Here is a 24,994-nt window from a genome sequence, read left to right on the forward strand (position 1 = left end):
TACTAAAAAGCAGATTTCCACTGGGTTCCTCAGAGCAGATTCTGACAACCCTGACAACAACTATCAACATGACCTTCCTCTTACAGAGCATCAAAATGGAGACTGTAAAAGGTAACTAACCTTCAAGAAGGCAGCTTAGTGTAGAGGACAGGGAGGGCATCTAAACCAGTACCAAGAAACCTACTCTGAACTTAGGCTAATCACGTCACTTCTCTACAGTTCTGTTATCCCTCCCAACTTCGCCTGAGTGCTCTATTGGAAGAGTAAGTTCTTCCAAGTAGGGATTGACTTTCACTTGTTTGTCCATCACCTGAGAAAGGAGCAGTGAGCTTGGTTCGGACCTCTTGGTGTTATATCATACATATAATAAACAACAACCAAACGTGGAGATGGTAAAAGGTACTGTTTCCTCCAACAAGCGCTGCGTGCTCTTTTCATTTCATTCAATTACAGCAGTGTTATTGAAAGAATACAACTTTTTAAATAACACCCATAATAGAAAAATTAACTTTTACTTTGCCAGCATGTTTTAGATAATATGGTATATTTTACTTTTAAGCTTCAAAATGTGGAATTTTGTACAGGTCCAAAAGTAAAGACCCTGCTGCAGAATATTATTTAAAATTGTAGTATCCTTTGCTGCATGGGTGCCATGGAGTACCTCACCTCCCTCTGCAAAGATTCTCCTCTGTAAAGGCATGTTTGTTGGCTTTAAATTTCACATGGAAACTTCTGACAATATCAGGTGTACAACAATGATTCAATTAATCTGTTCATATTTTCACATTACAATACATGGCACACCACCCATGAAATTAATCTTTAAAGTCACTACCTTCACCTACAAAACTCTTCTTAAAAAAATCACTTGTAACCATGATGCCTATAATTATTCAGGCAACATGATGGGTAAACTGAGGACTTTTGAAAAAGCTGATATTTATAAAATTAGAAAACAAAACCAAAAAAATCTTTTCATATAAGCGGCCATTACTTAACTATAACTGAAAGCTCTTACAGATGAGTGGTCTCTATTATATTCCACTCACTGGTACACATTCACACCATGCTTTCAAGGCTGGAAATTCTTAAAAGCAGTGTCTATTGGCCCACATGTGTGCAATAGCTCTTCTCATGGTCCCAAATAAGGATATAAGAGGCAGTGCAGATGGATGCCTTTCCAGTTCCTTTTCTTACTGGAAATCCAAAAGTAGCCAAAGCAAAGGGGAATAGAGGCTGGAAAGAGGACTACAGCTAAAGATTGCACATCTTGAAAAATCTCCACCTACAGTAAGTAACCTCCACTTCTTGTTCAAGTGCAGGTCACTGTGTATTCCACGCATGGTTGACTGGCAAGCAGTGTTCAAACTGGACGTGGATATGAGAAAGCTCATGGGAAAGATCCCTACATTACTGTTGATCCCACTGCTGCATCTGCAGCCAAGACATGAACTTGAGTGCAGTGTGTTGTGACCATGAGGACAGAACTACAGGTGGCCACTCTACAAATGACCTGCAGTAGGACATCAGACAGATTCCATGAAGACAGCTTTTGTTCACATGGACTTTGCTGTGATATCCCCAAGGGCAGGAAGTTTTACTACCTTGTAGATCTCGAAGGTCCATCCTGAAACCCATTCAGAAATCCTCTGTGGGGATACGGCTTTCCCATGATCTCTGTCTTCTAAGGCAAAGAAGAATTGCAGTGATTTCCTTATGGGTTTGGTTCTTTGCAGATTCAGCAAGGGCACACTGAACATTGATACAGAAAAGTCGCTTGTCCTCAGAGGAAAAGTGGGGTTTTCTAAAAATGCAGATAAGTATTTTGTTTGATTGATGTGGAACTCAAACAATCTTGGGGATAAACCTAGAGCACAGTTAAAGAGAAAACTTTTCTTTGCAAAATACTGTATAAAGAAGGCTCTGCTATGACGGTTCCAAGATTGCTGACTGTCCTTGCCACAGTGACAGCCACTTTCATGGACAGGTGGGTCTCAGCACACCTTGCCATGGGTTTGAAAGGCAGAACTGTCCTAAAAAAAGACTCTGAATTTACTGCTTACTATCATAGTTTAACTCTTGAACCCCCACTTTTGTCCTATGACTACAGGGATGGTAAAGGGCTACTTTACCATGAAAACAACTTCTACCAGATAAGGGAGAGAAAACTGCTCACTTCATTTGTGGCCAAAGGAGGCCCAGAAAGAACTGAGGAAGGTTCACCCATGTGCTGCTAGATGGCCTAAAGGCAGACCATAAGGAAAGAGAAGTGCATGTGCAGGCTGAACAGACTGTTGCCTACAATCTCCGATTAGAAGTGCAGAGCCACAGACTCACCTCCAACTGTGCACCCACAGGGATGCTACTTGAAGGAGAACAGCTCTTGGACAGTGGTTCAGAGGGAACAGGTTGTGACACTAGAGGGGAACAAGAAGTGAGGCTTCTGAACCTGCTGGCATTCACGTAGAACAAAGTCAGGGCACTGGTAAAAAGGTGCAGGAGGAGGAGATGACCTTGGGCTAGACAGGGTGGCTTGGGTGCTTTCTGATGGGGGCTGGAGTACAAGTCCCCAGGGAACACATCTGTTTTCTTATTTAAGAAATTAGACTCAAAGGGAAGACACTGGATGACGCTTTGGACCTCCATAGGAAACCCCAATGACTGCAGCCAAGAGCCCCCCCTCATGATTAAACAAGTGGCTGCGTTTCTGGAAGCTGTGTCTGCAATGTCCAGCGTAGTGCAGCTTTTGTCACTAGATTCCTCCCATCTAAGAAATTGAAATTGAGCCCTCTCCCCTACAGGAAGTTTATCTTTGAAGTCCACAAGCCTGGAATCATTATTAAAGTCATATTTCATTGCCAAAGCTTAATAGCTAGTGATATGAAATTGTAGGCTCCAGGAGGTCCAGTTTCTAAGAGCTTTCATCTGCCTGGGTGTCCCTTTGATAATGTGACTGAGCTCTTTCTACACCCATTTGTCCCACCGGTGAGTTGGAGGTAAGATGAGAAAACAAAAATTCAACTCCTTTGGCAAAAACAAAATATTGCTTGGTGGGGGGGTTCGTGTAAGAGCACAGGATGAGGAAATTTGCTATAGCACTCTAGGTAGTTCTTGTATGGTCTCATTTATCACAAGGGCCACTTTATTTAGCTTGTGTGGTTGCAAGACGTCCAAGAGCCAGTGCTGAGGGTCCTGAGCATCATCTAATGGGATCACAACTCCTTGTAACAGCTTCTGGTGCTGCTGGTGGTCATGTGGCAAAGAAAGACGAGACGAAATGACTTCAATCTGAGGATGATGAAGATGTACCAATCAGAACCATCAGTACCTGTGGCTCTGGTTCTAGCACCTCCTCCTTGTAAACTGATTGAACAGTTTGGCCTCAGGAACAGAACTGGTGCCAGCCTGGAGAAGGGCCCAGCCCCCTACCATAAGAAGGCGGCTTGATTGGTTGTGGGGCACCCCAAGGATGCTGCGGAAGCAAGTAATCCTGAGAACGGAAGAGAGCATACCCAGAGAAATAGCAAATGTAACTCTTTGACTTTCTTTTGCAGACAGGAACATGAAAAGAGCAGCAGCACACACATGGGCCAACAGCACCGCTTTGAAGAATTTCCAGGCTCAGGAGCACGTTGTGCACGTGTGGTATACACACAGGAAATGGTGCTCCGAGAAGAACAGTATATTTAGTTATACAGTAGTTGGAAATATTTAGTATTCTTCCTCTATTATGCTCTTACAGAGCTGTTAGAATTCTCACAGACAAGCTTCTGGGATAGGAACCTCATCTACCAATCAGTCTGTATACAGCCTACACAACTAGGCTTTGATCTTGACCCAGACTCCTCTGGACACTACTATAATATAATCTTTTCACTAAAATCAGTGCCTGCACTATTTCCATTACATGCAAATATAATATAAAATTAAATTAAAATATGCTAATCATATAGCTCAAGCAAAGAAGTCCATCTCAAAGTTAACTCAGCACCGTGAATTAGCATTCAAATGGAAAATTAACCTGCTAAGATGTGCCAGAGGGCTCAGACTAACGTATTATTCTATTGTAATAAAGATGATTTCCACTTGTACAGTACTAGTAATTTTTTGCTTTTTGGCCTCACTGTTAAAAAAAAAAATCAAATAAATGTGTTTTACTTGCCTTAAATAAATTAGTTAATTAAAAAAGACATGGGATCTCAGGGGATAGCCATATTCAATATTATATGAGTCATTAGACTTAAACAAGCTCCAAGGCTTTAAAATCTATGTAACCTGAACAGAAACTATATAAAACCACCAAATGAAATGTACAAGCAATAAAGGAATTCTTAGTTGGAGTTGGTGTTCACAAAGGACTGGTAAATGAATGAAAAAAAATTAAAAAATGTTTTACTATGAACACTTCAAATATCAGGAAGAGGGAATTGTAAGTTAAGGTTAAACTTTAAAAAGAATGAAACTTTTTTATCTATAAAAAGTCACAAACAACTTAACCGTAAAACTGTCCATCACTTCCATATCTCCCCAACAGGAGCATTTTCTATTAAAGGTATCATTTACTATAATCGCATGTGGTTCATTATCTATAAAAATAAGTACTTACAAAGTCTGGCCACATGTTGGAAATTTGAAACAGGCCATAAAAAAAAAACAAGCTAAAGTCATGAGAATTCTTGTATAGAACTATCTGTTAATTAAGACAAGGCAGTTTATCTGATAAAAGGCATTTTTTTTTCAAATGATAATAGCTGTGAAAGGAACAAGACTGACATCACTGAAAGGCAAAGTCCACTATGCAGCCACATAAAGAATAGCACAGCATGTAACAATACTAAATTCTCCCACACTGCATAACTAATGTCTCCACATGGACTTCCATTGAAAATGCTGTCTAGACTTAATTTTGATTTAGAGACCTGGGCATTTCACATCAGATGAAGGTTACTATTACATTTCACACAAGCCACTGAGTAATACTACTAAGCTAGTCCAGGATAGTGTGATATGAAAAGTTACGTACTCCCCTGTGCAATCTCCAAGATTTAGACCCCATATACTTCCCTTAAAACTATTTTGTCTTTCTGCAGTTTATGCTTTTGAAGACTACATAACCAGGACTACTCCTCTCGGTGAGCAAGCTTGCTTCCTTACATATTTGGAGAGTGCGCTACATCCGAGAGAGCTGGAAGAACTCTCAACTCTCACTCTTTTGTTCTAGTCTCAGAGAGGTAGCCATGGTATCTTCACAAAACCTAAAAAGCAGACCTGTAGCACCTTACAGTCTAAAAACATTATTTATTAGGTGATGAGCTTTTGTGGGACAAGCCCACTTCTTCAGAATCATTACATAATACTGCCTTAGTTTAGTAAATAAAAGAGGGAAAATGTTTCTTTAGGGACACCTAAATCTTCCCTGAATACATCCTATATAGGGTTTAAAATATTGTGCAGACAAGGCCTAAAACTGCAAGAGCTAAAAGTAAATATTTTTTATCTATTTTTCAACTTAAAATACTCAGTTTCACTGTTACCCTAGAGAGTCTGTCTCCCCCACTCGAACTGGCCAAATTTATTTCCAACAAACTGTTTTTCATCAAAAAACATATTTTTCAGGGCCCAAATTATTTGTCAAATTTAGGTTGAATTCAATAATTTAGTTTCAAGTGAAAAAACCTAAAAGTGAGTCGAAATATTTTGTGTGTTATGTTTTGGCTTTGCCAAATTTGAAAGCAAACAGTTTGCAATCAATCTAAAACATCCAGAATAGCACAACTGAAACCCTTTTTTTTCAAATTGACCCAAAAGCTTACTGACAATTTTTTTTTTATTTGATTAAAAAACATTGGGTTTGGGTCAAGGGGACTGGACTTGATGACCTCCCAAGGTCTCTTCCAGTTCTATGAGATGTGTATCTCCATATTTTTTTTTTTAAAACAGGATGGGGACAGTGTGGGGGGAGAGGTTGGTGGTGGTGCGAGTGTGTGTGATTTTTCAATTTTTGCCTTGAACTGAAATATCCTTTATTCACTCATCTCTACTGTCTGCAAAACTCTTTCATGCAGCAACAACAGAAAGGAAAACAATTAAAAACAAGAAAGAGATTGAAAAATAACAAAATTGGTAGCGATGATAATGCATTTTGCACGATAGACTCTCAGCATTCTTTACAACAGGAAGTCTCTAACTTTTATGGTAGCAAAAATAATCTTCATAACTGTGAAGCAAATGCATTATGTCTACCTGAGTCTTCAGAGAACCTGAAACGACAGCTCTGGCATAAGTGAGAAGAGTCTGGTTCACGTGAATGAGCATTCACTCTGAACATTACTAATAATTAAAACTACAAAACTGTCCTGAATCATGGATTTAGTGACTTTCTGTGACCAATTTGACTTCTGCAGTGGTTGGTGAAGCTGCCCCATGGGCCATCTGAGCATCTGTGGTGGGAAATGGGGAGCTTGGCGCTACCCAGAAGTAGCAACAGGTCCCTCCCTTAGTTCCCAGGCAGAGGCACAGCTAGGCAAGTCTGCATGCTGCCTCTGCTTCCAGGCACCACCCTTGGATCTCCCATTGGCCACATGTGAAGCTATCACATTAAACTATGAACATACAGTTTAGTGTTACATATTTGCAACAAAACTTCTACAATATGCCAAGTGAGGTGTCTATCTAAAGCTCACAGTTTGCTGGTTACAGTTATCATATCTGTATGTACATATCATTTTTGCATTTAAAATCATGAGTATTGGCTACAGACGTGTACTACAAACGTTAGCTCCTGCAGCAATGCCCACAAAATAACTAGTTAACATTTCTGAGAGAGAGTATTCAATTTGATTGGCTCATCAAGAAGTATTTGACTGACAGTGGACCTTGGGAGGTGCCAATCCACATCTAAATGAACTCTTCTGCGAACGTTCAGACCAGCATGGCAGTAATGGCATCTATCTGATAAGAACTGAGTCGCATGGACAGGTGACTTGTTTATGTGACTAACTCCATCTTGTGCATTTCCAAAGCGAGAACAATGACGTTCTCTCCACATGACACAGGATGTATAAAGGGCCCTGGAAATTCCTCTATTTTTGTCTTCAATTCTGCTTTTTACCTGTGGAAAACCTTTGCTAACAAACTGAAGCTCGAAGCAAAAGACTGAATGACCCACCCTAAATGTGGATTTACTACAAAGACATGTCTTAGTCCAGAATTTATTACATCTCTGCTGTAAGACTGAACTAGAACCCTTTACCATTGTTAAAGGAATCAACTACATACAACAATTTTAACTCTCACCCTTCCTTCCTTTTAACGAATAAACCTTTAGATTTTAGGTTCTGAAGAACTGGCAACACCATGCTTTTTGGGTAAGATTCTAATTTATAAATTGACCTGGGAACATAGCTGGTCCTTTGGGATTGGAAGAACATTTTTATTTGATGAGATTGTTTGTCATAAGCTCACTCTGAAAAAGAAGGGTTACTAGTGGTAGTATAAGAACTGGAGAGTGAGGGAATTGCTTGTATGACTTCTTTTTAGCCAGCGTGGTAAACAGAAGAACTCTTGGTGACTGGTTTGGTGTGCCTTATAGTGGATGATCCCCGGTCTTGGGCTGCAAGCCCTGTCTTTAAGCAATTCACCCTGAACTGATACTCTCAGCAGCATTCCTCAGCCCCATCCCCCCATTACATCACGGTTCCTGGGTAATGGATGTTGCAGAGCAGGGAAAGCATGCAAAGCCCGCCGGTCATTCCTCTGTCTACAGCCGGCAGACACATGCTGGCCCCTTCTGGGATCTGTGCAGAGCTAGGTAGGGAGCTTCATGCCCTGGAGGACCTGCAGCACCCTGGGCTGCCCCTGCCCCAAAGCACCCTCAGCCTCTCTCCACCCCCAAGAGCCATCCTCTGCCCCAGAGCACCAAGGTTTTAATCAGGGATATATAGTGCAAGCCATAGACAGGTCACAGGCCACAAATTTTTGTTTAATGTCCACGACTTTTACTAAAACTACCCATGACTAAAATGTGGCTGTACCAATAAAATAAATATAAATAATATTAACTAATTAAAGTGTGTAAGAAAGAAAAATGGCATATAGATGTAATTGAATTCACAGTCCTTGATTATTATATCATGAAGACCTTGATCCAATCTACTGTCACCAGCATTCATTCTGGCATTTCAAGTGAATGGAGATTTGGTGTAGATGCAGAATTTGAGAGATTACTACTTGTTTTCCAAGTAGAGCCATCTTATTTTCCATTTAGCAAAAGCTGTAGCTGCTAACAACTACCCTGCATGAAATAAAGCCTATATTTACTCAATCTTTCTAGCTTTATGTATCTAGCTATCTTACGGCATTCTACAGTCAGTGCTCATCAGTGTAGTAATTTATAGTGCATATCAGTGTAATATGTTCTTCCCAGATCAATAGATTGGTATAGTGAGGCTTCTTTTGCTCTTCTCCCTGCCCTATTATAGGTAGGTCCGATCAGGATCTATTTTGGTTTTGTCTATATCTCACATTCTTTTTTCTTCCCAGTTAACCAAGCCTGAGACAGATTTTCCAGCATAAGAGGAGGACTTTGCAACATTGCCAGTAAGTGGCCAGACCCTGAAAGCTCATTCCACAGCTAAAATCTCTCACCGTACAATCTGACTTCCGTTCTCATGTGCTTCACCAATGCGCTGTTACAAAGAAGGTCAACAGTTTCAGTGAGTGATCAAATGGAGAAGTGGTCACTTATGAAACTGCAACTTCACCCACTGATGGCTTTGAAGACCAGAAGCAAGGTATTTAAATAGCAGAGAACCAGCTGAAAAAATTTTGTATTATTTCATACAGAAAATGAAGGCTGAAAGATTAATTTGTCCAACAAGAGAAATCCTCAGCTGAGTATCAATGGAATTATGAAAATTTAGGCCAGCTGAGGAGCTGTCCCACTGTCTTCAATATTTCAGAAGGGGACCTGCAGTGTAAGGCTAAGTAAGTTGCTACATCTGACACGGGGTTCTATGACAACGGCAGTTTTTAAGGCTGAAAATAGCAGAACTTTGTCGGCAAATTTCCTCAGCATATTTCTTCTTCAAAAATCAGAGATATATTACCAGCTGTACTAACCTCAGTGTAAATAAGTCTTGATTTCCAAAACTACCTGTGGTGAGTGTAGAAATACTGTTACTTTGCAGAACTAACATGCTAATGATTGAAGACCATCTTCAATCACTATTACCTAACTCCTCTTCTACAAGGGGAAATTTATTTCTTAGCTTTTCTTTAAGAAACAGAAACTACCATAAACTTCCCCCATATTTTTCACAACATGCATAAGATAGCAAAAAAATAAAATAAAATAAAATAAAATAAAATAACCCCAACAAACCAAAGCATACACTCTAACTAAACAGAAGCACTGACAGATTCATTGGTCTCTTCCTTATTTTTATGCTGTATTAAAATATACAGAACTTTGATACTAGCTTAACCTTTCCATTTTCCAACAATATACTGTGAACTTGCAAGTATCAGAGGGGTAGCTGTGTTAGTCTGTATCCACCAAAACAACGGGAAGTCCTGGGGCACTTTATAGACTAACAAATTTTTGGAGCATAACCTTTTGTGAGCAAAGACACACTTCATCAGATGTACATCATGCATCAGATAAAGTGGGTCTTTACCCATGAAAGCTGATGCTCCAAAACATCTGTTCATCTATAAGGTGCCACAGGACTTTTTGTTGTTCTTTTGTGAACTGGCATACATTCTTCAGAGCAGGCCAATAAGTTAAAGAAAATGTAAAGCTATAACTGAGGATTATTACAGTTGTTAAAAACAAAGATAACAGAAAACATCTCGCTCTCTCGAATTTCTTACCTTCTGCATCAATCCTCATTTTCATTCTGTTAAGTTTCTTCTGCTGCTCTCTTAGCAATGCCTGCTGTTGAATCTCTAAGGTTTGGTCGTCTTTTGGAGGATCAGGGTACATAAATCTCATGTCTGCTCGTGTTTCTGAATCTGTTGCACAGATTGTGAATTTTAAATTTCATTGCATAACACTATTTCAGAAACATTTACTTTAAAAGTGTGATCTACATGCATTTAAAAGTATTGGAACCATCTATAACTATACACTTGAACCTCTAATATGGCAACACCAGGAAACAGGGTATGCCAGATTAAAGATTTTGCAGGAGGGTCTGGGTATAAGGGTAATTGGGGTGGGGCATTTACTTGGCACCCCACTCCAGGAGCAGGGTTTGTATACATGCTCTGCACCACTCCCAGTCCCAGGCACAGCCCCCACGCCACTATGAGAGTGTCAGTGAAAAGCCTCAGGAGAAGTGCATCACTGCATTGCCATTCCCCCAAGTGGGGGATACTACGTGGCAGCATGCAGAGCTGAATCCTCCTCTATACCAGGGTGTTTGCAGATTAGGGAGTACAGGAGTTATTGCAAGATTCAAGACTCATGCAGCACAGATGTTCAAGTGTAATAGCAAACAGTGGTTGGCTTGTACTAGTGTATCTTAAAATACCACTTCATTAAAAAAAAGTCATACACAATGGTAAAGTTTATCAAATGAAAAAAGTTACTGTGAGAAATTTCAATTTGCCAGAAGACAAACAAACCCACAGTCAGTAACAACATACAAATACCTGGGATTATTAATAGTGATTGGAACAGGCATTTCAATGATTCTAATGCAATGATGACAACTAAATTAAAGGATTGACAAAGTGAATTTTAATTATGGGGGTACTTCTTTTGGTTAATAAAAAGAGCACATATATGTCAGGTCTAAAATGCTATTAGAAATTGAAGGATTTTAAAAATGCCTGAACTGTTTTAGAGCACAAATCCTGAAAATCCCACCTGACATCTTTTTGTGAATGAATCATTCCATGTGCAAGTGCATTTAAAAAGCTGCTGAAACATTCCTATGCTTTCTTATGTAATGGAAGCATATCATCATTTTGGGGAACCAAAATATTTTGCACGGCCAACTAATACAAAGGTTCCAAAAAACCAACACAGAATATGTTGCACAATTCCACTAAAAAAAAAAAAATCCTGGGAGCTGTTTTAGTAGCCAGGAATCAGCTGGATGTAGGGGTTTCCAGGCTTTATTCCCTATGACATAATGTAGAAGGTAGGGGAATCCTCAGATCACTAGTTAAATCAGAATGCCAATAGAAAAGATACAGTGAGGGCCTGTTCTTGTCCATGTTTGTGTTAAGGGCAACTGTGAAAAGGATTACCGAATTTTCTTTTAAATGCTGAGAAATGATTAAAAGATACAAAGGAACACCCAATCAGCAAGGAGAAAATCCACTTGCCTCTGTATTTAAGTTCATTGAACTCCCGGATATTCTGAACATTGACAGGGTCAGATGTACCCTTTGATGAAGGTCGCCTGACTGGAGCTTGCAGCCGAAGCCTGGCCATTTCAAATATATCCATTACATTTCTCTCTCTTTTCCTGCTTGAAAAGTTTGTAAACCAAACATTCAGTGTGACTAACAGTTCCTCATTCTTAACGGTTTTTGAACATGTCATTCAATATTATTACTCCTGTTGAAGACTATTACTTGTATATTGTATCCTGTCACTCAAAGAATAAAACCATTTGAAAGACTGAACATAGTTTTCAAAATAATTAAATTTCTCTGTGTCTTACAAATGGAGGCCATGTGGTGTCTAAATCCAGTAAGTTCACATAGATGACACAAAGAAGAGCTGGATGTTTCTATGATTGCTAAGCAATGAGATTTGCAAATAATCAAAACAGAAAAGGACAATGCAAATTTCATTTACTTCAGTGCAGTTCTAATAGTTTATATTATCTATATTATGGTATATTATATACTAGTCAATGTCCTTGGTATATTTTTGTAAAAGTAAGGAAGTATTCATACGATATGATACCTCTCTACAGCTTAAGACTATTATACAGACACAGTTGGCTACGTAAGCAAATTATGGCCTGAGGAAAAAGGATTAGTGCAATGAATTGGCAAGATTTGAATGAATGCCTGAAAAAACATAAGCACACAAGAAACCAAAAAGGAAAAAAATGAGACATTATTTGTTGGCTCAAATATTTTCTATATTCATGACATATAAAATGGGAAACATTAATTCAATTTAAGTTCAGTTCAATTAAAATTATTACTGTCATCAGCAATGTACTTAACAGCAGATGTAAGAAAAATGTATTTTCTGGATGTAAACATGTGCTTACTGCAAGAAATAGAAAGTGGGAGACCAGCTGGCACCAGAGACTCATATTTTCCCCCAAAAATATTAGGTTACAAAAGCTATTGATATAGATAAATCAGATAATTCCTTTGAACACACACATATTAACGTAATTCACAGATTATAAAATCAAAAGCAATCACTGTAATTACCTAGTCTGATCTGCATAATATAGATCCCTAAATTGATCCATGTTTATAGTAGCAAACTTATTTTTTTTAGAAAACATGCAATATCTGCACATTTCCAATGAAGAATTCCAGCCACCTTAGGTAAACTGTTACAATGGTTACTTATCCTTACTGTCAAAAATTTGCTCCTTATTTCTAATCTAATCACCTCCTAGGCATGCGATTTTATTATACGTTTACCTGCTAGACTGAAAAGCCCTATATTAAACTTCTGTTTCTCCACATAAGTATTTATATGCAGAGTATGTTCATATCAGCCCTTAAACGTCTCTTTGACAAGTTCAAATGATTAAGCTCCTTCAGTCTCTCACTATAGCACATTTTCCAAATCTTTAATTGTTGTGGAATTTCTCTGAACCCTCTGAAATTTAAAACTCTTTCTTGAATTTTAGACACCAGAACTGGCCACAGTGTTCCATCAGTGGCTGCACCTATGCCAAATATGGGGGTAACAGAACCTTCATCATCCAACCAGATCTTGCCATGTAGTTTTCCAAGATTTCAATAAGCCAGTAGTGGGCAACCTGCAGCCCATCAGGCTTCTGTGGGTGGCCTGTAAGACACTTTATTTACCACTGTTCACATGCAGGGTTCCCAGCTTCCGCTGATTTCCATCTGTGCACTTTTTCCCAACCAAAACGACTAAAGTGACACATATGTAAATCACTTGCATCTGAGGTGCATGCTAATTGCACACATTGAGGGTGAGAGCCGTGTGCTCCCTATGCATCCAATCAAAGCGTTCAGCACACCCCACAAATTCTAGATACGCAAGTCCAGTTAGCAAAACTACCCTAGGCGAGGAGGCTGTCTTGGTTATGACAATCTTGCAGCACAATAAGATGAAGGAGGCCCACTCATGCAGCCCACTTACTGGCCTAAGTTGGCAATCACTGCATGAAGCCCTTTTGACCATGCCTCAACACTGGGAGATCATGTTCTGACCCCTAAGTATTTTAGATTCACTGCTTACCAGGACATATTTCCCCATCTTGTAAGCATGGCCCACAGAATTGACTAAACCATGCATTTTGCAGACTGTCACGCTCATCTCTGACATTAAATAACTAATATCAATGTAATATTGTATTGTAAAAGAGTTCAAATCTTTCGTATGCAATTTTAAACTCAGAAGTGTTTTCAAATTTTATCTTTTGCTCAGTTGTGTTCTGGCAGGTTAATACAGCTTGCGGCAAAGTGAGAGAACTGGTTTTAGAAATGTTTATTTAAAAAACTCTCACCTCATAGTGGCTATGTCATCATCACTGACTGCATTAAGCAATTGTTTCTGAAGTCGTCGCTCTTCGCTTCGGAGCTGTTTCCTCATCTCTGACAACTCATTTATCACGTTCTTTCTTTCCTCTGGAATTAAACATCAATAATTTGTTTAAAAAGTGTTGGAGGAACACTTTAGGCCCTTCAGAAATCTATGGAAATAGCTACAACCATGGCCAAGAGCCTCAGAATACTGCAAGGTTCAATTACCACTGGTTTTGAAGTTGAAGTTGGTTACTATCCAATTTGTAAGAACCCAATTGTTGTGACTGTAAATTACACACATGCCACAGTAAGACATGTATGTATGTCCTAAACACTGTGATAACAGAAGTAATCCAACCAGCCACCCTTACTGGACAGCTAATTTGCATGCAACAATTTCATTGCTTATATGACGGAGATTACAAAAATGGTAGATGGCCTGGGCCAAAACCACCAACACGATTTCATAATCACTACATCCAATAGCCTAAAAAGCATAGTTCTTCCAGCACAACATACCCCTAATTTGTCACTCATACAAGTTAACACAGAAGCCCCAATACAATTCTCCCAACATAAAACTAAACCGCCACCCTCCTAAAGTAACCAGAACATACAATAACCTCAAACATTGTTCTGAAACCTAGAATGTCTGTTGAGTCAGTTTGAAGAAATGGAACCACTTACAAGAACTGTTGAGAGCTGTTGTTTTCAAGATTATCACCAGATTTAATTATCCCTGGGGTTCATGGTCTATCATGGTCCAGTTTTTAAATTCTCAGCCATTATTGGCTTTTTCTTTCTTTCTTTTTTTTTTAAACACAAATGTGACTGATTAAACATGAGACAACACCAGCTTTCAGCTGCAGAACTAGTGATTATCTCAACATGATCAAGATGCAGCAGGTAATACATTTTAAATTTGGATAGATTTATACTGAGACATCCCAAGGAACATATTTCTAAGAGGCATCCAGGATTAAGAATCATCAATGTCTCATCTCATAAAAGCAAAGTGTGTGGGAAGAGACACAATTTGATCAGACCTGCAAGCAACAGCTCCTCCCAGCATCCTGACTGACTGTTAGGGAGAAAAGGATAGCTACTACTTTCTTAATCATGACATGCCCTCCCAGCTCCACATGCAGTCTGAGAAGTGAAAAGTAGAGTGTGGAAGCTGTGCCAGGAGGTCTTTTGCACTGGCACTGGACAGTTAAGGGGCAAAATTAGCTTCTCTGTTCATACTCCCTCCCCTGGGGTTCATGAGGCTCTTTCAGGATTAAAAGAAGTTTCCTGTGACTGCAATAGTATGCTGTGGATCTAGCCAAATTGTTTTATTTAGGTCAGTCAGGAATTTTGCCACATGTTCAGTTCATGGCATGCTAGATATAGGGCCCAACTTTTAGGATAGACCTGAGAATGGAGCCCAGAAGTCTGTGATACTAGATCATGCACTGCTTTCAGGAAAGAAGGATGTCATTAAGCCTCAGATATTAGCGTAAGGCCTCAAGCGTATGCATTTCTTCCTGTGTATCCTCATTTCTTACGTGAGGGGACGGCTGGGCTGAAGCTTTTGCTTATGGATAGAGAGGGTTAAGTATGCCTCGACACTGGATCCAGTTAATCCCGTTACTATGGTTAGCTAGTAAATATTACACATCTGTACTTAAAGCCTTCCTCAGTATGTTGTGTCTTATCTGCTTACTTCATGTAACCTGACCAAAATAAAAACTTCAGTAAAATGTAAAAGATTACAGATTGCACCTCTCAAATCCAGGACCTTTTCATGGGGCAACATCTGTGGTCCAGCAGCACTAGAGAGTCCTAGGGTCAGGGCTGGAGCAACATCTGTCGGCCTGGGGGCTGGTGTCTGGCAGCCCTACCAGGGTAGGCCAGCATCCCACAGACCAGCCAGAGCCAAAGTCCACATGCTCAGGCTGGGTGGTCCCCTGCAGCTTGTCTGGGGCTGGAGCAGAAGATGGGGATGGCTGCCAGCAGCAGGGCCAGGACTGGAGGCAGCCTCCAGCAGCACAACCAGGGCCAGAGCAGGGGTTGGCAGCAGCTGGGTTGGGGTCAGGACTGGGGCCAGCAGCCCAGCGGGCCAGTGGCTGGAAGGCCAGTCAGGGTGGAAGGCAATTGGCAGAGGGGCTGGAAGCAGAGAACATTCCCTGATATGGCAAAGTCCCTCATTTGCAAGAGCTCAGGTTCCATGGGTGCCAGAAGAGCGAGATCCAGCCTGCATTGACCAGAATTGTAAAGGCATTCAGGCACCTAGAGATACAAACTATGGAAGGTAAATACTTCCTTCAGCAGAAAAACTAGGTCGGGCCACAGATGAATCTTGCCCTTGTAGAAGGTAGTGCGTAGTGGTTCTGAGGTCAAAACTTTAACCTCAGAGAGCCATCTCACCAATGTCACTAGCACCAGGAAAGCTACCTTCCATGACAGGTGGGAAAAGCAGCAAGAGCCCAACGGGTCAAAGGGCAGGCCCATCTATGGGATCTGAATGAAGTTAGATCCCAATGTGGAACTGGGGTCTCTCAAGACACTTAAAATCTGACCGTCACATCATGAGAAAACACTGTCTGGCCCTGAATTAGTGGGTGAAAGGCAGAGATGACCAGAAGATGTACTCTAATGAAGTAGGTAATCTAAGACAGACTGTAAGAGCAATGCGAGGCAGAGATGCCGTGCTTAGATACCCAGTGGCAAAACTTTGTCTACTTGCCCACGTAAAATAGTTTGAGGTCTTCCTACTCCCCAAAATGATCCAGGTCAGCTCTTCTGGGTTCAGCCATGTGCTGGTACCCATGCCGGGAGGTTGAGGGGGATGGGCACAAGGCTGGGGTAAGAGAGCCGGCCCTGGTCCTGTAACTGTAGGTCCAACTGGTTGGGCATGGGCCAGGGAGGGACTGCTGTCAGATCACTGAGTACATCTAACTGTCAGCCACCCAGGCTTAGTCCTGGGCCTTGGAACAGCACTCGGGCCTCACTAGGTCCCTGCCCTGGTTCAGGATGAGGTAACAAACAAAGGCAGTTCCAGGTGCAAGTCACTAGGCCTAGGCCCTGGTGCAGGGCAGATCAACCAACAGACAGCAATTCACAATGTCAGGTATCCTCTAGGTGTGCCCCTAGAACAGAACAGAGATGGAGACACTGTCACCCACAGGTTAAGAATGGTGGGGGGCACAGGCCACCCACTCCACTACACCCCTGCCCAGGGCCCTACTTGCAGCAGAGTGGACTGATAGTGGGGACAGCAGGGATCCACACGGCAACACACTGACCCAGTTGTCCCTGGGCCACTTCCAGACACCTCTCTCGCTATCACCCCAAGCTCACACCTCACAGGGCCACAGGTTAAGTTCCTCCGTGTCAGGGTAGAGTGGGGTCTCTGTCCCAGCATGCAGCTCCTCTTCGGTGAGGCCTGGTAGTCAGGGCCAGCCTTCGGCCTTCTGCAGGGCTGTATGTCCTCCCTAGCCACGAGCTCAAGTCTGGCATCTGCCTTCTCTGGTGGCTGGGCCCCCAGTGGATTTCTGGCTGGGGCTTTTATACAGACAGTCCCACCCATTGCCTTCCAGTCAGTTAAGGGAGCAGGACTAGAGTATTTTCCGGAATACAATAATCTCCATCTTGGAGACAGATAACAGGCTAGTGACCAGTAGCTTCAGTCCCTGACTGAACCTGGAATCTACACCAAGCACTTGGTGATAGGAGGAATTGGTCTTGGTCCTTCTAACAAGTGGCACAGGACTGGTGTCTGCACCAGACTACCAACAAGGTACACCTTGAGTGGAGCAGTAGGTGCCATAAACCTAAGAAGGCTCTGCTGAGCCTGCCTCTCCAGCTCTGCAAAATGATGGCTTTGGATGGACAAGCTGTGGTCAGATGTCCTTCATGATGCATAAATGGTACTAAAATCAGGATGTAAGTAGTGGTCCCAATGCAAATTTCCCCGAGACCTGGGTACCAATGGAGCTAGCAACGGTGGCACTGGGAGCACCACGATCTCCTGAGTTGCCTGTAGTGCCCTGTGTGTCACCAGCACTTGAAGCAGATGGATGCCCATGTCACTATTCAGAGACACAGGCAAAGTCTGGGTTGGGCTGCACTGCTTGCATAAGCTGGGTCCTGACTTCCTGAAGGGGGCATTGCGATGCCCAAGGCAGGTCTTGGCTTGTCTCCCAGCCCTCTTCATTTCCCTTGAGAGGAGCAGGAGATCATCCCCTCACTGTCTTTACCTTCTTGGCTGGAACAGTGGAGTGGGGTTGGTGCCAGTTCATGCACGGTGCTGGCGGGGCATGCCCCAACAACGCTGCAGTGCTTGGTGCAGAGTCAGACAGCTACTCCAGTGCTGGAGTGAATACTGATGCTATCAAAAGTGCTTTAAGGTGTTCATCACAGTCCTTTTAAGTTCTGGGGCTGAAGGATTTGCATATAAGACACTTGTCAATTATGTGCCCTTCACTCAAGCACCTAGGACAGCTACCATGAGGCTCTCTGATGGGCAGTAGGTCATTTGCAATGAAGGCAGGGCTTAGAATCTGGAGATCAGGGCATACTCCTTCATCAGGCTGAGTCCCATTTGGGACTAATGAAAACTTTGAGAACTACTACTAAGGGTAAATAATTCAACTACCAACTACATATAACAAAATTACAGGTTTTGTTAAGTTTAAAAAAAGGATAAACAATGCTAGCTGAAGCAGAAGACATTCCAGCACTGTTACTGGCAGCAAGAAAGAACAGAGGGTGTGGGGAACCAGCAGTACCCCTTATACCCTGGAACGTGCCTGCCACTCCAGAGGGTGCCGAAGTCAGTCTTGTACAGCTACTGCTGAGGGAAAAACTTCTGGCACCAGTGTATGTTGTGAACACACATACTTTATATGGACTGGACTTGAGCAAGCACTCAAAGAATATACAGTTTATAAGTGTGTGTGTGTGTGTGCGTGCGCACGCACACACACAACTTATAAGTACAGAAATATATTGGGAACAAGAACTACAGAAATTATAAATGAAAAACCTGCTCACTATTAGATATTCTAGTCTACTTCTGCCAATGGAGGACCATTCCCTGTCGTAGTTCTGGAGTCTTCTCTTGGCAGTCACTCGATAACAAGTAGGACGTCTTCATGTCACCCTCCTGCTTCTGAATCCATTGATGGCTGATCAGCCAGATTCTGCAGCCACAGATATTCTGGAGTACCTGGCCACTGTATTTGCAACTAAGGGTTCTAGTACTTCTGCTAGCAAACTATTCCACTATCTTATCTAGTGGTTCTCAACCAGTGGTACAAGTACCTCTGGAGTACTCAGGCGTCTTCCAGTGGATACTTAACTTACCTAAATCAGCGTTTCTCAACTTGGGGCTTGGAGTGGCTGTGGGATGGATTTAGTGGAGTTGCAAATGCAGGGCTGGCATTAGAAGATGACAAGAAGTTAAAATGCCAGAGGGCCGTTGCCATACGGGCTCTCTGTGAAGCTAAGTTACATGCTTCATCCCCAGGCAGCAGGGTCAGGGTTTCAGACAAGGCTCACAAGTGAAAAACAGCTCAAGTATCACACTGAAAAGAAAGGTTACTCACCGTAGTAACGGTGGTTCTTCGAGATGTGTCCCCGTGGGTGCTCCACATTAGGTGTCGGGCTCGCCCGGCGCCGCAGATCGGATCTTCCAAGCAGTTTCTGCCGGACCGCGCATGCGCCGGTGCGTGCCGCTCCCCCGCGCGCTCCCGGCCATGTGCGCGATCCGGTCCCCGCCAGTTCCTTGACCAACCGCCTCGGATGCTCCTGCAAAACACTAAACAGAGATCCGGAGCGGGGAGGATGGGCGGGTAGTGGAGCACCCACGGGGACACATCTCGAAGAACCACCGTTACTACGGTGAGTAACCTTTCTTTCTTCTTCGAGTGTCCCCGTGGGTGCTCCACATTAGGTGACTACCCAGCAGTAACCCAAGATAGGAGGTGGGTAATCGGATTATGTGCAGCTTGTCCCCGAGAGGACCGCTGCCAAGAGACGGGTATCCTCTTGGAATACCCTGTGAAGGGCGTAATGTTTGGCGAAGGTGTCACAGGATGACCAGGTCGCCACTCTGCAAATGTCTTTTAGCGCAACGCCCTTGAAAAAAGACTGTTGATGCTGCCACCGCCCTAGTGGAATGAGCCCTGGGCGTGGCCAGTAAAGGAGTCTTTTTGAGTTTGTAGCACATTTTTATGCAAGATACGATGTGCTTAGAGATTCTCTGCGAAGAGAGACATTCTCCTTTTGATTTGGGAGCGATAGAGACTAGGAGCCTATCCGTTCTCCGGAAGGACTTGGTCCTGTCCATGTAGAAAGCTAGCGCCTGCTCACGTCCAGGAGGTGTAGGCGCACCTCTTTGTTAGAGTTATGAGGCTTTGGATAAACAAGGGTAAACAATAGGTTCGTTAGTATGAAACTCAGAAAGAAACTTTAGGAACAAAGGCTGGATGCAGCCGTATGGTTACCGCCTCCTTGGAAAAACAGCGCAGGGCGGCGTTGCCATAACTGCCTCAAGCTCGCTCACCCTGCGAGCTGACGTGATTGCGAGAAGAAAGGTCGTCTTCATCATAAGGAGGCGGAGGGAAACCGTGGCCAAAGGCTCAAATGGTGGTCCCCTTTTCGCATTAAGCACCAGGTCCGAGTTCCACAGAGGTGGAAGCGGTTTCTGAGGGGGGTATAGGCTTACCAGCCCTTTGAAGAACCTGGTAACCATGGGATGGGCGAACACCGTGTGCCCTTCCTCTTCGTGTCTGAACACCAAAATAGCGGCCAGGTGGACCTGAAACGAGGATAGCGAGAGTCCTCCTCTCTTGAGGTCCAGTAAATACTCTAATATCACAGCCATAGGCACCGAACGGGGGCTAGCTGTTTGGTAGAACACCATGCCGTAAAGCGAGTCCATTTCTGCTTGAAGGTCTTCCTGGTGGAAGTCCTCCTGCTACTTTCTAGGACTTGCTGCACTTCCTCCGTACATGTGCTCTCTAGGGAGCTGAGCCATGGATTAACCACGTTTGTAGTCGCAGGCTTTGGGGGTGCGGATGCACTATGGACCCCTGGGCTTGCGTGAGCAGATCCCGCGCCACCGGAGGGGACCTCAGTGGCCGGTCCGACATGCGCAGGAATAGGGGGAACCATTGCTGTCGGTCCCACGTTGGGACTATCGGGATCATTCAGGTTCCTTCCCTCCTGGCTTTCTGCAACACTTTGTGGATGAGCACTGTGGGAGGGAAAGCGTAAAGCAGGGGGCCCCTCCATGAGATCGCGAAGGCATCCCTCAGGGACCCCCGTCCCAGTCCTGCCCTGGAGCAGAATCGTGGGCACTTCTTGTTGTGCTGAGTAGCAAACAGGGTCTATCTGGGGAAAAACCCCACGCGTGGAAAAATCGGTTGCAGCAGATCGGGACGGATCTGCCACTCGTGCGTGAGTGCGAAACGCCTGTTCAGCTGGTCTGCCTTCACATTGCGAGCGCCTGGTAAGTACGAGGCTTTCAAGGTTACATTGTTGGCGATGCAGCAGTTCCACAACCGGACTGCTTCTACACATAAGGCACGGGACCGAGCTCCTCCTTGCCGATTTATATAAAAACATGGTGGAGGTATCGTCTGTACTGATCCCGACTACCTTGCCTTTCAGTTGGTCTCGAAAGTGTCTGCAGGCGTTGAACACTGCTTTGAGCTCCAGTATATTTGTGTGCAGTGACTGCTCCATAGAGGACCACAGCCCTTGCGTCACCTCTTCGCCCATGTGTGCTCCCCACCCTATGAGGGGGGCATCTGTAGTAAGAAAAACCAATACGTGTGGTTGGTGGAAGGGTACCCTTGTTAGCAGGTTCTCTGGGTTTACCCACCATTGCAGGGATTTGCGCACCTCCGTTGTGGGCGACGCCATCCTGTGAACAGTGTGTGCTGCCGGTTTGTATACGCTCGCCAGCCAATGCTGCATGCTGCGCATGTGTAACCTGGCGTTCTGTTGTACGAAACGTTGCTGCTGCCATGTGGCCCAGCGGCTGTAAGCACGTCAGAACCGGCACCATAGGGCTGAAGGTGAAGCCTTGCGCGAGGGAGCCGATGGCCCGAAAGCGAGTCTCTGGTAGATACGCCCTCGCTGTAATAGAATTTATGCGTGCCCCTACGAACTCTATGTCCTGTGTGGGGTCTGTCTTTGATTTTGTCAGATTGATAAGCAGGCCGAGCGAAGAGAACGTGCCTGCTGTGACACATATTATGCGTAGTACCTCCTCCTTTGAGGCCCCTTTGAGTAGGCAGTCATTCAGATACTGGAATATAAATACCCCCTGTCTGTGCAGGTAGGCTGACACCACTGCCAAGGTCTTGGTGAAGACTCTGGGGGCTGAGGAGAGCCCAAACGGTAGGACCTTGTAAGTCGAGGGCTGCGAACCAATCTCCATCGTCTAGTGCCGTAAGGATGGAGGCGTTTGTGATCATCCGAAAACGTTGCTTGCGCAGGTACCGGTGAGGCCTCGAAAATCTAAGATGGACCTCCCCGTGAGGAAGTACCTCGAGTAGAACCCTCTCCCTTGCAGTTGCTCCGGCACTCTTTCCACTGCCCCTACGAGCATGAGATGGTCTACCTCCTGCTTGAGCCTCGCTACATGGGAGGTCTCCTGGAGGTGGGGCCCCGGGTGGAGGTCATGGCGGTGGGAGCAACTGGGAGGGGATGGCGTACCCCGTGGCTATGATCTCCAGCACCCATGTGTCTGCGGTGATCCTTTGCCACTGGTTATAAAATGGTCGGATGATGGCCTTGAGCACTGGTTTCGTGCCCTCTGGAAGCGAGTCCATGAGGGAGGTCAACCTAATGTGGTTGTTGAAATTATGGTTCGCTAGATGCGCTGCGTAATTTGCCATTGGCAACAGTAGCGTGGAGGAGGAGTAGACCTTTCTGCCCAACAGCTCTAGCTTTTTGGCATGTTTGTTTATTCCCCCACGTTGCGACGACTCCGCCACCAAAGAATTTGGTTGTGGGTGGCTGAACAGGAACTCCATGCCCTTCGTGGGCACGAAGTATTTTTTTTTTTTTTTTTTTTTTTCGCTCTTTTGTGGACAGGCGGAATAGTCGCAGGAGTCTGCCATATCATAGTGGCAGGCTCCAAGATTGCGTCATCGGCGGTATTGCTATTTTGGAGGAGGCCGGAGGTCTCAGATTTTTGAGGAGCTTATGGTGTTGCTCTTGCACCTTTGCTGTCTGGAAGCCTTGCGTGAAGGCCACCCTCGTAAAACAGCTCTTGGAACTGTTTGAGATCGTCCGGAGGATGGACGCCCCCCGGGGCCGTAGCCTCATCCGGGGAGGAAAGCGAGGAACCGCTGGGGTACGTCTTTCTGGACCCTTCCGGTTCCTGCTGATGATGGTACACCCTCTCACTAGAGGTGTGCGAGGAAAAATCTCGGGGTTCCATAACCAGTCCCCCCTGAGATGCTTAAGTCTCTGTCCCCGGTCACAATTGCCCTTGGGGGTACGAGATCGTTCGTAGGGATCTTTCCCTAGTAGATTGCCGATGGTGTCTATGCCCTGCGTGGTAGGGGCGACCACGGCAGTATAAGCACTGGTCTTGGGAAGGTGACCTAGACCACTCCCTTGGTGCATACCCTTTGCGTCTGGGGGAGGGAGACCGTCGAGACCCTGGAGAGAGCGACTTTGCCTAATAGTCCAGCGGTTCAAATCCCAGGAAGGGTGGAGGTGGTCCCAGCCAGGGTGAGGCTGGTTGCAGAAATGGAGAACGGGGCTCCGGGTAGGCCAAGGAGGGGGGGGACCCCTGCCTTCTAGTTGGAGTCTGCAACATAGCGGAGGGCTGTGAGAAAGCAACTACACAGCCCTGTGCGGAGAGGGGCTGCAATGCCTCCTCTTGTGTGCAGTCTTCCCCCTCCCTTGAGGAGGTAACTCCGCCCCTGACATACAGGGGATCCCGGCCACGTCCGCACCGAGCTCGGCACACTCGAAGTCGGTGCCGCATGTGCGGTGTCCTTCGGTGCCGGCAGGCTGCGTGCCTGCGCGCTCTGCACCGCCGGTTTTCCGGGGGTAGGTGGTACCGGCGCTTGTTTAGCCGCCGCCCTGCCTGCGGTGCGGGGCGGCTGGCTGATTATCGAAGGGTGAGCCGCTTGCACGTGGCTCTCCGTGCCGCCTCCGATCAGCTGTTGCTGCGGCTGGGGGCTGCTCGCTCCTCCCTTCCCGCTCGTTGTTGCTGCCGGCAGGGATCGGGCTGGGGGGCATACAGGGCATTCCGGCGTCCGCACCGAGCTCGGCACGCTCAAGGGCGGTGCCGCACGTGCGGTGTCCTCCAGTGCCGGCAGGCTACGTGCCTGCGCGCTCTGCACCGCCGGTTCCCCAGGGGTCGGTGCCGCTGCCGCTGCCTGCGGTGCCGCTGGTACCAGCGCTTGTTTAGCCGCCGCCCTGCCTGCGGTGCGGGGCGGCTGGCTGATTATCGGAGGCTGAGCTGCTTCCACGTGGCTCTCCGTGCCGCCGCCGATCAGCTGTTGCTGCGGCTGGGGGCTGCTCGCTCCTCCCGTCCCGCTCGCTGTTGCTGCCGGCAGGGATCGGGCTGGGGAGCATACAGGGGATTCCGGCCCCGTCTGCACCGAGCTCGGCACGCTCGAGGGCGATGCCGCATGTGCGGTGTCCTCCGGTGCCGGCAGGCTGCGTGCCTGCGCGCTCTGCACCGCCGGTTCCCCGGGGGTCGGTGCCGCTGCCTGCGGTGCCGCCAGTACCGGCGTTTGCTTAGCCGCCGCCCTGCCTGCGGTGCGGGGCGGCTGGCTGAGTATTGGAGGCTGAGCCGCTTCCACGTGGCTCTCCGTGCCGCCGCCGATCAGCTGTTGCTGCGGCTGGGGGCTGCTTGCTCCTCCCGTCCCGCTCGCTGTTGCTGCCGGCAGGGATCGGGCTGGAGATACTTTCCTCCGTTTCTGCGCTGATGGGCTGAGGGAGGCAGCTTTCCTTTTAAGGGCCCCGGAGGGTCCCTCCTGCTGCGGCCGCTCCGGCACTTCTGGCTGGAGGGCCTTGTCAAGAAGCAGCATTTTTTTTTTTTTTTTAAAAGCCTGAAGAGGACATTGTTGGTGAGTCTTTGTGTTTTTAAGTGGGTACTTAGCACCTTCTTTGTGCCGTTTTCCCCGTCCGATGGTCTGCCTTAGCCGGAGGGCTGATAGCCCTAGCTCCTGGCCTCCGGCGCTTGTTACTGGGACTGGCTGAGCTGTCCCTCTCCTAGCTTGTTCGTTGTTGTTTTTTTTTTTTTTTTTTTTTTTACAAAATA

At 45.3% G+C, this 24,994-nt stretch overlaps 1 protein-coding gene across 6 annotated transcripts in view; it reads right to left on the reverse strand.

Annotated features, from left to right (window-relative positions):
- Positions 1–24,994, reverse strand: part of CSPP1 (centrosome and spindle pole associated protein 1) — a 142,339-nt gene that overhangs the window by 26,591 nt on the left and 90,754 nt on the right. For 4 of the 6 annotated variants that reach the window (XM_074985742.1, XM_074985744.1, XM_074985745.1 and 1 more), the window contains 3 exons: positions 13,692–13,812; positions 11,338–11,483; positions 9,874–10,014 (listed from right to left, as the gene is read on the reverse strand). In XM_074985742.1, the coding sequence (XP_074841843.1) occupies positions 9,874–10,014; positions 11,338–11,483; positions 13,692–13,812 (408 nt within the window). The remainder of the gene's footprint in view (positions 1–9,873; positions 10,015–11,337; positions 11,484–13,691; positions 13,813–24,994) is intronic. The other 2 variants (XM_074985747.1, XM_074985743.1) reach the window with 1 other exon arrangement.

This window comes from Carettochelys insculpta, chromosome 2 (assembly GCF_033958435.1).
Source record: "Carettochelys insculpta isolate YL-2023 chromosome 2, ASM3395843v1, whole genome shotgun sequence".
Classification (NCBI taxonomy): domain Eukaryota; kingdom Metazoa; phylum Chordata; order Testudines; family Carettochelyidae; genus Carettochelys; species Carettochelys insculpta.